The 14,732-nt window shown below is 31.6% G+C and overlaps 1 protein-coding gene across 5 annotated transcripts; it reads left to right on the top strand.

Moving 5' to 3' along the window:
* Nucleotides 1-4,358: 4,358 nt before the first annotated feature.
* LOC113867512 lies at nt 4,359-11,090 on the top strand. Of its 5 annotated transcripts, XM_027502890.1 has the most exons (12): nt 4,375-4,754; nt 5,691-5,777; nt 5,923-6,054; nt 6,404-6,496; nt 6,587-6,975; nt 7,378-7,466; nt 7,584-7,687; nt 7,769-7,868; nt 8,106-8,181; nt 8,286-8,400; nt 8,581-9,112; nt 10,258-11,090. In XM_027502890.1, the coding sequence occupies exons 1-12, from the start codon at nt 4,487-4,489 to the stop codon at nt 10,760-10,762; spliced, it is 2,490 nt and encodes an 829-aa protein (XP_027358691.1). In that variant the 5' UTR covers nt 4,375-4,486; the 3' UTR covers nt 10,763-11,090. The 5 variants fall into 5 exon arrangements, with proteins under 5 accessions (XP_027358689.1, XP_027358691.1, XP_027358690.1 ...); XM_027502888.1 differs by having other exon boundaries at nt 4,359-4,754; nt 6,404-6,975; XM_027502889.1 differs by having other exon boundaries at nt 5,929-6,054; nt 6,404-6,975.
* The last annotated feature ends 3,642 nt before the right edge of the window (nt 11,091-14,732 follow it).

Genomic DNA, 14,732 nt, shown 5'->3' with positions numbered 1-14,732 from the left:
ATCTTCTATGGTCAGACCAACACTATTTGCTCATCTGTATCGCGGCGTATTCAACCTTTTCACAATCATAAATACAAACATAACAATTCATAGCCAATAGTTGTCCAACAGGTACATTATACCATCTCTATTTCAAAAAAGCAATCAATGACATGGATATGGCTATCGATCAAGAAATTCTAGATTTCATGAAGCAAATTATAAAATTCATAACTAATCCAATACAAGATCAAACATCATGAAATCACCAAGGTTTTCTTCCTTTAAATGTCTACTATAATATAAAATTAAAATCAAAATTCAAACACTTTCAGAAAATTCATTAACTCCCAATCCATCTTTGTTATTCTCAAATTAATTCACTAAATAGCCAACATATTAGAAAATTTGTAGTAAATTCATTTCTCATCAAAAACACATAAAACTAGTGAGTTCATTCTCCTTAACATGTCTATTTTCATGTAAAAATACTTTCAAAATCAAAATAATCATAAAAATTAATTCATGCTTTAGTTTCTCAATTCATGTCACATAGTGGCACAATTCAACAATAGCATATTGAAAAAATCATAAACTATTCAATTTATCACCATAACTCATGAAATCAATGGCATTCTTTCACTTTGGTTATCTAGTTTCACAAAAAATTATAATTAAAAATTTATAGCCTCCAAATTCTAGAATAAGTCATAAACATGCTCTGTTACTCACAAGAACATACTTCTCAGAATCAATTAAATAGAAAAGTCATAACTATTTTATTTTAAGTCCAAAATTCATCAAACAAGTGATGATATTTCCCTTATAGTCTCTATTTTCATACAAAAATACTAATAAAATAACGACACTTATACATTTTAAAACGAAAATAAGTTTCTCAATAACATACACAAAATGTTATTCTTATATAACAATACCTTGAGAAAATCATAAGTAATTAATTTTAACTCCAAATTGATCAAACTCAGTAAGAATATTTTTATTATGAATTATAATTTCATACAAAAATATAAATAAAATACAATCATACTTGAATTCTAAGAAGAAAATGATTTAGAGTACGCTGTTCTCAAGAAAAACATTTAAACATAACAAAATATTCAAAAATTCATAATTATTTTATTTCAATTCCAAATCAAGTAAAACCAATGAGTATACCTCCATTTAGAAGTTTGTTTTTATACAAAAATATCAATAAAATAACACTTCAAACATATAGTAAGACAAAAATAAGTCAAGATATACTGCTTCCGAATACCATTTTCATGCAACAGAAATTTATAAAAATCATAACTAATTAAATATAAATCCAAATAAAGTAAACCCAGTGGAAAAATTATCAAAATTTAACTATCTTTCTAAATAAAATACTAAAAAAAAAAAATTCTTTCAAAGATTTTCTCATATTTTACATTATTTACACTTTAATCCTTATATTTTATATTAATTGCAAAATGGTCCTTGTCTCTAATTTGGTAAGTGTCAAATTGTCCAGTATGTCTTGCATGTGTTCAAGGTCATTAATTCATGTTTAAATATGGTCTAAATCATTCTCTTGGTCCTACCACACATGTGGTCAAGGGTCTTGAATTTCTAAGGTATTTTTTATCCAAATCCATGGTATTTTTTCATTTTTAGGTTCAATATTTCAAATTTATTTTTCAAAGTTTGTTCACATCATTTGTCCGTGTAGTCCATAGGTCCAAATATGTCCATAAGTCCAAGGGTCTTCATCATGGTCACTTTCCATTCTTAATCTATTTCTTTTTAGAAGTTTCTTTCATAAATATTCAAAAATAGTTTTATAAATTCATTTTGACTCTAAAATAATTTTAATCCAAACGAAAATCATGAATTCAACTTAGACACCATAAAAATAAGTCACAAAATGAAACATGCAAGATTTTCATGCAACCAACCACATAACAAGCAAAGTCGTCATCAAATACAATACACTTTGTGGTTCTTAGTAATTTTCATGCATTTACTTATTTCAATCAAAATTTTAATTATAGATTCATCAACACACACAATTTCAATAACAACTAAAAAAGGTTAAGGCTTCCCTTGACTCAAAACCATTTAAACAAGGTATTTCTCTTGATTATGAAAAGTACCCTCCCCATTTACTTGGTGTTTTTGGATTGATCTTGCCTTAATCTTTGGGTGATCCTTTTTCTCTTCTCTTTTTGCTTTATTTCACCTCTTGGAAGTGAGTATCTCCTTTCTTGGCCTCCTACTTCTTCAAGTTTCAAATAGTATACAAAAAAGAAAGTTTCTTGGTAGATTTTGTGGGGTATCTTAGTATTTTTTTAGTGGGGTTAAAGGCTTGATTCAAGACTCTTATGGTGGAGATATTGGGTGGTCTAACATGTGGAGTTTAACTGAAGTGTTTGAGATGGACTTGAATGTGTATAGAGAGAATTAAGATGAAAAGGAAGTAAAGCGCTCTTGAGTTGCATGAGAATTGATATAAAGGGTCTTTTTCTTCTTCATGCATGCCTTTCTATAGAAAATCTCTTGATGTTGGGCCACTCTCATGTATCTCACGGCTCCACCTTCTCTCTTGCAAGTCTTAATTTTCAATTTTGGTTCCTTTTTGGCTTATTCTACAAGCCTACTCATGTGTACATTTGTAAATGTCTAAAATTGCCCTTTCACAATAGGTTTTGTACTTCTAGTTAGATTTTAACCTTCCTAGTTTTATTTCAACCATTTCAATTACTTTTTGAAACCTATTTATTTCAAATTCAATGGTCATGATCCAATTAGATCCATTGATGAGAATTAATTCCCAATCATTCATCATTAGCCTTATCTTCTAAAAATGTTCACCTTGTTATTTTGCCTTGATTTCATTGGTTCTTATGGAGTATGCTTATCCAGCTGGGTTTAAGCCATAAATGACCTTATCCCTTAATCATGATTAGTCTCACATATCTCTAATGGGTCACATGGCTCTTTACTACTATTCCAAGTCCATTTGCTTTCATTTACACTTGAATTTTGGGCCTTTTTTTTGGGTAATTTTTATACTTGCTCTTTTGTTTTCATACTTGCACGTCTATAACCTCTACATTTGGGCCATCTATCATAAAAATTTCAGAATTTATCTCATTTATTTATTTCTCCAAATTGAGCCTCTATTCTAGGTGTTTCTAAAGATATCTTGGTTATTTTGATCAAATTTTATAATTTTATTTATTCTCTATTTTTAAATCTTTCTAGACCTTTTATAATTTATATAAAACTATTTTATATAGCGTAAAAATATTAAATAAAATTTTTAGAGTTTTATTTTATTTTTTATATTACGCTATTATTTATTAATCAGACTCGTTTTAGTAAATTTTATTAAAAAAAATTTAATTCTCAAGTCTTTATAAACTGCTTACTTCTAATTAGATAAAGTTAACATAATCTAAAATTATTTATGAAAAAAGAAAAAATTTAGAATTATATAATAAAAGTTATATGATAATTTTTTTATAAACTATTCTTAAATTATTCTACATAGAGCTTATATATATATTTTTATATAAATATAAGAAATTTTGACTCCTTTATGTGTTGGTATTTCTCACTTTATTCTCATCACTAATATTTTTCAAACACTGTTAAAATATTGATTAAAATAATTTAGAGTAGTTTCACAAACACCTAAAACCAAACGTTCTCCCTAGCAAATAATTTCAAGTCTTTTAGGGTATAATAATAATAATAATAATATTTACTTAAAAAACATGGAGAGAAGCAATGGTAATATATTCATTAGAGAGTTAATAACATATTCTATCTTTCAAAAATACTACTATTTATTACTAAGACATTTCACATAAATTCTGCACGAAATAAAGTGAGCGAAAGTAATTCATTGAATATTAACTGCCGACTTTGATGGAATTTATACCAAATCCTTTATATACAGTTTTCCTATATCTCCATAGATTGGGCTAGTCAAATAGCAGTAAATAAATTTCGTTTAAAAGTTATTAATATTGATAATGTATATGATATTATGTAAATTAAGAGATATTTTTATATTTTTTATACACAAAATATTATTATTATTAATTTTATATCAATAAATAATATAATTAATAATTTATTTTAAAAATATAAATATTATTTTATCTCTAAAATATTAAAAAAATTACATATTTTCAAGCACCACTAATATTTAGTAATTTCTACGTTATTATTCTAAAGTACGAGGAGATTATAATGAAAAATAAATCTCATTATTATTTTTGAAAAACTTAATTGAAGAAATAAAAAAATTCCATCCTAATGAGAGAGAGGAAGAGCATGAGAATGAAAAAGTGAGTACATCCAACTTTCTGTTTCAACACAGTACACACTACATAACAAACACCACATCCTCGTTGTACCCTCCATTTATCCACTATTCCCCTTTTTCATCTCTCTCTCTCTCTCTCTCTCTCTCTCCAACCACTTTCTCTCTCTTCACTCGCCTCAACTTTTCATGGCTTCTTCCATCATCAAGCCCACGTCCTCCCCCACCTCTCTCCAGCTTCGATTGGCTTTCACCGCCCCCAAATTCCCCCTCACTCCGCACTTCAGCCTCCGTAGTCCCAAGCTCAACCCTCGCGTTCGTCCTCTCCGCGCGCAAAACGGCGTTGGGTCGGAATGGAGCGGGTCGGGTCCCAAACTAGACGGATTCTCGGGTTGGTCCGATTCAGAGGGCACTGAACAGTCCAACAAAACTTCTCCGAAAAAGGAGTCAATTGCAGGTGATTGCACTTCTTGAAATCCTACTTGTTCATGATTCCTCTATTTAATTCGTGGAAAATGTTAACCATGTTCTTAGAGCTAAGGCTCTAAGTTTAGGAATCATAGTGAGATTTTATTAAACATATTTTTTTTTTAAACTTTTACAACTTTAACGTAATAAATGTATTCTTTTTTTAATCCAAATGTATTTCTTTTAAGTGCTTGCTTAAAGGCTGAGGTTAATATAACCTTTAATTCAATTTAATTGTTTTATAAATTTAGTTTGTATATATTGTCATACTCGTGTCCTAATTTTTTTTTATAAAAAAATTGTATTTGCGAACTGTATTATACCCATCACCGTTATTATTATTATTAGGTTGAAGTATATATGTGGTCTTTATTGATGACACTCATTTACGAATGTTTAATTTCTATACGTTACCTTTTTGGTTCATATCATTATAACGATGACTACTAAAATGTAATGAAACACTGGTGTAAGGATTAAAATGCAAGTTGGTTTTTTTTTTTTTTTTTTTTTTTTTTATGTATACGGACTATAAAGACCAAATGTGTATTTTTGCATTATTATTATTATTATCCTAGTTGTTGGTGTGGGAAATTTGAAACTTGGTGTGGTTCTTGCTATATATGAAACTTGATGGGGATTTTGACTGGGTAATTTGATTTGAATTGCATACAACAACAACTAAGCCTTATGCCATTCAGTGAGGTTGGCTACTCGGATCACATGATACTGTTGATTTTGGTTGACAACCAAATTCTTTGATATTTTATTTATCACTCGATTTAAATTACATGTTAGTGTTAATAAACATGGTTAGGAAATTGAGATACAGGATGTGAATTACTGAAAATGTTGTATTTTGCAAAGTGGTATTGTTAACAATTCCGCATTACTTAATAACACTTTTGGAGTAGCTTGGTTTCAGGAGTTGTAGGAGTAGGAGTAGCAGGAGTGCTTCTTCTTTCAGGGCTTACCTTTGCTGCCTTATCTCTTGGCAAACGAACTGGTTCCAGTGAGTAATCTTTGCCTGCTCTTGTTTGATAATCATCAAGTTGGGTTTAATGGATTTCATGCATGTGAGTGAATTGATTTGTCTTCTGCATGTTTAACTTCAAATTTTCTTGGTTGGAAATTGAAATGTGGGTGACTGGATACAGGACCAGAGCAACACATGAAGCCGTTGACAACGCAGCAGGAGGAACTTTTGTCTTCTGATGACCATAATGATGAAAGAACAGAACAAGTGAATGCTGACAATGAGGTGGAGCAAGGAATTGGTAAAATGGAAGGTCAGATAAATATATCCAGGAATGATTATTCATCTAATGTTTACAGTGAGTATAGCACTGTTGATGATTCTGGTATAGGATCCCAGTTGATATATGATAGTAAAAACACCTCTGACGGTGTTGATGATGATTCTAAACATATATCTGTTAAAGAAGACTTACAGCATGACTCGGCTTTTGATAACAAGTTAGTTGTTTCCAGTGAAAGCCCAATGCCTCCTGAATCTGAAAATACTGTTGATTCTTTTAATGCTTATGGATTTAGAGATTTTGATAGCAACCCTAGTGTAGTTACATACAGCAGAATCTACTGCCAATCTTAAAGAAAACCTATTCAATGTTGAACCAGGAAACATGCCCAACTATGATGATGCTAAGCCACCACACCTTAATACTGAGCAGCAGGATGAAATTACCAATTCAAGTGGGAGTATAGGTTCTGGTATTTCCAAAACCTCTAGTTTGGGTGCTGATAACGAGATTGAAACTGATAGTATTGTTGTCAATCCTGAATCAAATGACACAATTTCAGATCCTAAATTTTTTAATGAAGAAGATCAAGCTAATATTCTGTCAGCTTCAAAGAAAGAAAACCTTGACCTGAACAAAATTCCACTGGCCTCAGCTGAGGGAGATAAGCCATCCCTTGAAGAGCAGACTGTTCCGGGAAATAACCTGTTCGAAAAATCACACGTCTCATCATCAGCCAATACATTGGTAGATGAGCAGGTTAGAAATGATTATGAGGTTGACAAAGATATATATGAATCCCCAAATTCTGGATCTTTTTACTCTGTTCCTGGTATTCCCGCTCCATCAGTATTTTCTTCAGCTATACAAGTGCTTCCTGGAAAGGTTTTGGTTCCTGCAGTTGTTGATCAGGTTCAGGGGCAAGCACTAGCTGCCCTGCAAGTTTTAAAGGTAACTACTTGTTGTCATTCATTCACACGTTTCAAGGTCATTGCAATTTACCATGGGCATACTAGCTTAAACTTCAGCCATATTGATTCACTAGGGAATGTGTTACTAAGCTATACACTATCTTATTGCCAAAGATTTGCTGGAAGGAATAATTTATTACTGTTGAAGAAACCAGAAAGCAACTGAAATTGATAATTCCTGTTAGCTTTATGCTTGCTCCCATTGAAGAGATAGTAGGACAAGTTTTATTTGCAAAGCAAGATGTATGTAATTAAAGAACTACTTGATAATATATTCTTTGTAAACATAATTCTAATTTAGTGTTGGTATTTGTTTATTTATGATAGTCCAACCATTAAGAAAAGGTTGTTATTGTTTGCTTGGAAATTGTTACATCCTCAGGTCATCGAGCCTGATGTTCAACCTAGTGATTTATGTACCCGACGTGAATATGCTCGCTGGTTGGTGTCTGCTAGCAGTGCTCTTTCAAGGTAGCAGTTTATTTCTTCTTTCTACCTGTGATGTGAATAAGAAAAAGTTAACAAGAATAACTATTTGTTACACATGTAATATATGGCATTACATGTTCCTTTCTTGTTACTTGATAGGAGCACAGTTTCAAAAGTGTATCCTGCCATGTACATAGACAACGTTACTGAGCTTGCATTTGATGATATCACCCCCAAGGACCCTGATTTTTCTTCCATTCAAGGTTAGAACAGGACATAATAGTTTTTTTTTTACAATGTTTGTTGATAGATTCTTATCATGTCTAAAGAAAATCGATTTTCAGGTTTGGCAGAAGCTGGACTTATTGAAAGCAGGCTTTCAAGACATGATATACAGTTGTCAGCTGATGAAGATGATAGCCCATTTTACTTCTCCCCTGAAAGGTTTGTTCCTTCTGAATTTGAATATTTAATTTGTGGTTATTCCCTCTGCAGCTGTGCCATCATCATTCAAAATTATTGAAATTCTCCCCCTTCTAAAAAAAATAGATTTAACATTTTGTCTTATTTTTTCTTTGATAGTGCATACTTGCAATACCTTCTATTTGAGAAATGCTTGTAACTTTACAAGGCATAGACTAAGATTGTGATCTCTCTTCTCTCCTATATTAATTTCTGCAGTCCTTTATCACGTCAAGATCTTGTCAGTTGGAAAATGGCCTTGGAGAAAAGACAGCTTCCTGAAGCTGACAGAAAGGTTCCTCAACTTGTTGTTTTGTCTGATATGCTTAAGCTATCTACTTAATTCCAACTGCATTGAACTGATGAATGTGTTTATCAAATCCGATGACTGATGGGCAGAAGCTGTACCAACTTTCTGGTTTTATAGACACTGATAAAATACATCCTAATGCATGCCCTGCACTAGTAGCTGACCTATCTGCTGGTGAGCATGGAATAATAGCTCTTGCATTTGGTAAGTCATATTCTCTTTGCAATTCTTTTAAAATATTTAATCATATGCTTGACAGTGCATTTTTATTTTTCATAGGAATATTTTGTTTTGTTATTTCTTTTCTCCCAGTTATTTCCAGTCTGGTTTTGGGTTTTAGTGTTCACTTGTTTTATTTTTTGGGGTGGGGATGGGTTATTCAAGGTTATACAAGAATGTTCCAGCCAGATAAACCAGTAACAAAAGCCCAAGCAGCTATTGCTCTAGCTACTGGAGATGCTTCTGACTTAGTTAGCGAAGAGCTTGAACGCATTGAAGCAGAATCTATTGCTGAAAATGCTGTTGCTGCACATAGTGCTTTAGTAGCTCAAGTTGAGAAGGATATTAATGCAAGTTTTGAGCAGGAGCTTTTCATAGAAAGGGAAAAGATCAATGCTGTTGAAAGAATGGCTGAAGAGGCAAGACTTGAGTTGGAAAGGTTAAGATCTGAGAGAGAAGAAGATAACATTGCATTGACAAAGGAACGTGCTGCTATTGAATCAGAAATGGAGGTTTTTTCAAAGTTAAGACATGAGGTTGAGGATCAATTACAAAGCCTTATGAATGACAAGGTAGAAATAGCACATGAAAAAGAGAGGATTAGCAAGCTTCGGGAACAAGCAGAATTTGAAAACAAGGAGATTGGTCGCTTACAGTATGAGCTAGAGGTTGAACGAAAAGCGCTGTCCATGGCCAGGTAAAATGATTAAACTTTTAAAAGGCAACTAAATTATGTATGATCATGTTTTAGCTTTTGTTTCATAGAAATGGTAAAAGCAGATATGATATGGGATGGGATGCACTGGCAAATATTTTCTTTCCTTCAATTTTTGCCTTGGGATGGAATTGATTAAACAATTACTCTATAACCTCCATCAAGTTGATTAAGATTGAAGGGACAAATCCCAATAATAGAGATAATATGATTAAAATAAAATCTGATAGACTCTAATATATCATTTCTAAAAATAATGAATTCATGCCAATGAGCTAATAACTCACCCAGCCTCAAATGTCAGCCAGCAACCATGGTCGTTACTGTGATATGGTTGACCTACTACTGCTCATAATGAATAAATGAAGTATGAAATATGAAAGGTTTAAATATGTTTAGTCAATTTTAATTTGGTTCCTGTACAAAAAAGTTTTCAATTTAGTCTCTATACATATAATCATTTTCAAATTTGTCCGTGCCATTTGTTGACCTTATAACACTAAGGTTTGAATGGATTTATTGTTATGTATAGAGACCAAATTGAAAGTGTCTGTCACATATAGGAACCAAAAATAGTAACACTCATTTTTAATTCAGTCCCTGCACTTCACCATGTTATATAACTCCCCAACATATGCTGTTATAGCAGTAACATATGGCAAGGACTAGATTGAAAGCGATATTTTATATATGACCAAATTGATAATGAATGTCACATGTAGGGACCATAAATATATTTTAACCAAAATAAAACTAACTATGCATTTCCTATGGCATATTATATGTTGATTGGATAAATTATCACCGTACACATGTTCCTTTCTGCCATTGCATTCCTTTTCTTGCAACAGTTATTTTCTATATTAACTGCTTCCTATTGTTTTGAGGAGCACACATTTTATCCAGATCTACATCTATTTAAATTTAATGATACTAACTAGGCACCACAGATATAGTAAGTCCGTCAGTGAGGCAAATGCCTTATTGACAGTTGTTGCTTATCCTAGTTAAATGAAACAGTTCAGGGAAACTCAGTTTTGTCTCTTATATTGTCCAGTCATAAAATGATACTTCTTAGTTACCCTATGACCACCAGAGTAAATGGCTATGTTGATTCTTGGATTCAGGGCTTGGGCAGAGGATGAAGCCAAACGGGTAAGAGAACAAGCAAGAGCCTTAGACGAGGCTAGAGATCGTTGGGAGAGGCATGGAATCAAAGTGGTAGTTGATGATGACCTCCGCAAGGAGGCTTCTGCAGGAGTTACATGGCTTAATGCCTCAGAGCAGTTGTCAGTTCAAGGAACAGTTGACAGGGCTGAGAGCTTATTGGACAGGCTCAAACATATGGCAGCAGATATCAGAGGAAAATCTAGAGATACAATTGACAATATCATCCAACTAGTTTCCCAATTTATATTAAAATTGAGGGAGTGGGCATCCAAAACAGGAAAACAGGCTGAAGTATTTGGAGAAGCTGCCATCTCAAAGGCAGCTAAGTCAGCCAATGAGTTGCAGCAGAGTGCTGTTGAATTTGGAGTTGCTATCAAAGAAGGCACAAAGCGAGTTGCCGGTGATTGTAGAGAAGGCGTTGAGAAAATGACCCAAAAATTCACACAGAAGTTCAAGACCTGATCTTTTCTACATTGAACCGTGAACATTTTTCTAGCATACTGGCTGTTTGATTGGCCAGAGCTGTAGTTTACTTTTTGTTTTTTTGTTTCCAGTACTTCTTCAATAGAGACTTTTTGTACCAGACCCGGACACAGGGAAATTGGCAGTTCTAGCTTCTAATAACTGCCTTTAGAAGATCACAACACGTTCATGTGAAGCTATGTTTTGTATAATTGAAACTAGTAGGAATTGTAGTTGAGGAATAAAACCAGTTGTAATCAACAAATGGCCATGTCTGCAGTCCATCTTGAGAATGCAATGATATAGTTGTTAGAATGAATACTTTTCTTTTGAAAGTATGCTGAGTGCAAGTTGTCCTGATTATGACTACTAAAATGCAATGATTTTAAAACTGGTTAGTCACTTAATAGCTATAAATTATTATAAAATCACAATAAATTCTAAGTTAAAGAGCTATTTATAAGTATAAGTCGTATAAATTTTATCATAGCATGTTTGGAAATGTTTGAATTTCCAAAAAAAAAAAATCTTATTTTTCCTAAGCTCTCTCTAGGAGCTAGTAAAAATAAGTGACTATTTTTTTTTAAACAAGTTGAATTGAATATGTAATTAATGTTCATTTGGTATCTGAAATTGAGCATAAAATTAGAATTGCTCTAATTAATTTTAATTTTTATATTGAAAAGTATTTAAAATTAAAATCATAATTACAGGACAATTTCATAGAATTAAAAAATAATTTTAACAATTTTTAATATCTAACTAACACCTTAATCGTCACAAATGATATTATAGATTATAAATAAAAAACTTGGATTTAACTCGCATGAAATTGGTGCTATTGGAAACAATGTTAAGATTATTTGTGAGACATTTTTCGGATCCGAATATTCTGTTTCGGAGGGAATTACAGCCTGCAGTCTTAGCAAAAAGTGATTTTAGCTTAAGTCAAAAAAATTTGCTTGAAAACAATATTAAGATTATTTGTGAGACATGTCTTGGATCCATATTCTCTGTAGTTTTGGAGGGAAGTGTAGCGTGCAATCTAAGCAAATTTAGCAAAAAGTGATTCTGACTTAAGTCAAAAAAATCTGCTTAAGCGAATTTAGTAAAAAAGTAATTTTTACTTAAGTCAAAAAATTCGCTTAAGCTAAAATTACGAAAAATTTCAAAACTTCATCTTTTTCTTTAAATTATAGAAAAGTTGAGAAACATTTGTGCAAGATCATATGGTCACACTTATGGTCATACAACAAAAACTTAAGTGTTTCAAAACATGTAATAATGCAACTATTTCTCAACTAATTTCTTAAAGTTTTTATTCCTATAATTCTTATCATAATTCTTAACAATTTAACTTGATTCCAAATAGTTCTATCTCAATAATGTTTAGTACAAGTAGTACATTAAACAATACATTTGGAAACATTTGTGTAAGATCATATGGTCACACTTTTATGGTTATACTATAAAAATTTAAGTATTTCAAAACATATAACAATGCAATTATTTCTCAATCAATTTCTCAAAGTTATCATTGTTATAATCTTTATCATCATTCTCAACAATTTAACTTAATTTCAAATGAATCTACCTCACTAATGTTTAGCACAAGTAACACACTTGACAATATATTTAGAATATTTGGTGAGATGAAATATGTAAGAGTCTTTGGTAATTTGATAGTCATTGGTGAAAAACAAAGATTCATCGAATTCTATTTCACAAATTTAGATTGTAGAGGATACAGATCTAACATTTCTCAGGTTAAAAGTGCATAAAGTGTTGCAGTATCATCTACTAATTCTACCAGACCTTCAACACTCGAGATTTGTTAGTGTGAACATGTTTAAATTAATTTCTCAACCTGATGCAATTTTACTTCGCTTTCTCTAAATCCCAATTACTACTAGTATCGACAAGTTTATAACATTCCTAGGTTTATTTCTCCATGTAACTTCAATCCTTAACCTTAATATGTTGGTTACAGAATATTAAGAACTTATTTATTTTCTATTTTTAAAAATTATTTTTTTAAATTAAAAAAAATGTTTATTAACATAAATTTTACTTTCATTTTCTTTTTAATTTTTTTGAAAAAATTGCTGTAAAATATAATTTTTAAAAATAAAAAACCAAACCAGAAAAAAAAAACATGTTACCAAAAGTTAAGGTTGAATTTTTTTTATAAAAATAAATTAGTTGTACATTAAATATCTAGTGGAAGAAAACATAGGCAAGTATTATTTTAAGGTTAAACTAATTTGTAGATTTCTAAACTATTTATTATTTTAAAAAAATAACTTTCCATATTTTAAATCATTTTTAATTAAATCTCTCAGTTAATGTTTTGGTAGGGTTTCGTTAAGTATATAGGTTTGATTGAAAATTTTTAATAAGTTCAAATATTAAGCTCGAGTTTAATTATTCAAAAAGTCCCTAAATCAATTGAAAATTTTTATTTTAGGGCTTTATACCCAACGAAATCCTAAAGGAAGTATAATCAAGGACCTAATTATAAAAATGATTCAAAAGCTCAGGAACAAACTTGCAGGCTTCTAAAGCATAAAGACTTATTTTAAAAATTTCAATAATTGAGAGGATTATATAATAATTTAACCGATGTTTAGTTTTAGGAATTTATGTTTGTGTATCTTGAATCTAGTATATCTTGCAAAGAAACCAATAAATATAGCTGCAAACAAACTAGTAGAATTTACTCGAATGCTATAACTTAGAAGCTTCTGAACTAGTTAGTTGAACTACTAGTGGAAGTAGAGCAGGATTTGAACCATTTGTCTTAAATAAATTCAACCCAATATTATATACTAGTGTTTAGGGAAAAGAAAATTTTCTAAGTTACAAAAAATCCTACCGACTCTCATGGTAGACTATGTCTCTCCAAAGAGAAACACGCCTCAAAGTTCAATTGCATGAACATATCTTTCGACTAAAATTAAAGAGAATCATAGCTCCTTACATCTTGATGAGCTAGAAACCGATGAAAAATTCAAGTTCAAAGACTTGGGAAGGAACTACTCATCAACTTGTTTTTACGAAGATTGGTAGGATAACTTCATTCCTTGCCGAGGACACATTTCGAGGAATTATGGAGGGCCACGAGAAGACCCTCACCCCTCAACAAAAGGTCATATTTCAAATAATTTTGCAGGATCACGAAAAGACTTGTTCCTTGTCAAAGAGATGGCCTTTCAAGGAGTTTCTAAGAATTTTCAAGTCCCTGGACTGAAAATAGCTAAAACTGGTAAAAAAATAGGAATCGACAGAAAATTATTCTAAGTCCACAAGACCGAATGAGCTCTTAGAATCTTTCTCAAAATGGGTCAAAAAATAGAAGCTGATGAAAAAATTATTTTATGGCCATGAGACTGAGTGAGATCCCAGATTCTTCTCAGAATTGGTCGAAAACAAAGGATGACAGGGAATTTATTCTAAGTTCATGAGAGTATTTGAGAAGTTTCCTTACAGATGTCAAAACATAACAAGAAATTTATTTTAAGACCAAGATGCAACGTAGAGTCCAAGAGGTGAGGAAACATGACAAAAAATCACAGGGTTCGAACAAAGTTTAAAGCAGTTATCAGCAGTTACCAGCGGTTATCACCAGTTGAAGGTCATAGACACGAAGAAAAGATTATGGGCTCGAAAAAATGATCGTGGGTAACAGCGATTATTAAGAAGTCACAATCATCAGCATGATCATAAGCAGTTGAAGATAATAGAGAGCAGTGGTTGAAGGCAATCACGCACAAGAAACAGTTATTAGAAAGTGCGTGTGAAAAAAGGAGAGCGGTTGAAGAACATCGCCTATAAATATTACAAAGCTTCATATTCCGAAGGACTTTTTACACCTAGGCACTACACTTGAAACTTTCTGCACGCTGAAATTCTGCATCAAGTCAGACACCAGCTACCAAGAGACACAGACTGTTGTTATTTAGTGTTGAAG

The sequence above is a fragment of the Abrus precatorius genome, unplaced genomic scaffold (assembly GCF_003935025.1).
Source record: "Abrus precatorius isolate BTA unplaced genomic scaffold, Abrus_2018 Scaffold5, whole genome shotgun sequence".
Classification (NCBI taxonomy): domain Eukaryota; kingdom Viridiplantae; phylum Streptophyta; class Magnoliopsida; order Fabales; family Fabaceae; genus Abrus; species Abrus precatorius.
Note: the sequence above shows the minus strand (reverse complement) of the source record. Positions and strands in the feature narration are given on the sequence as shown.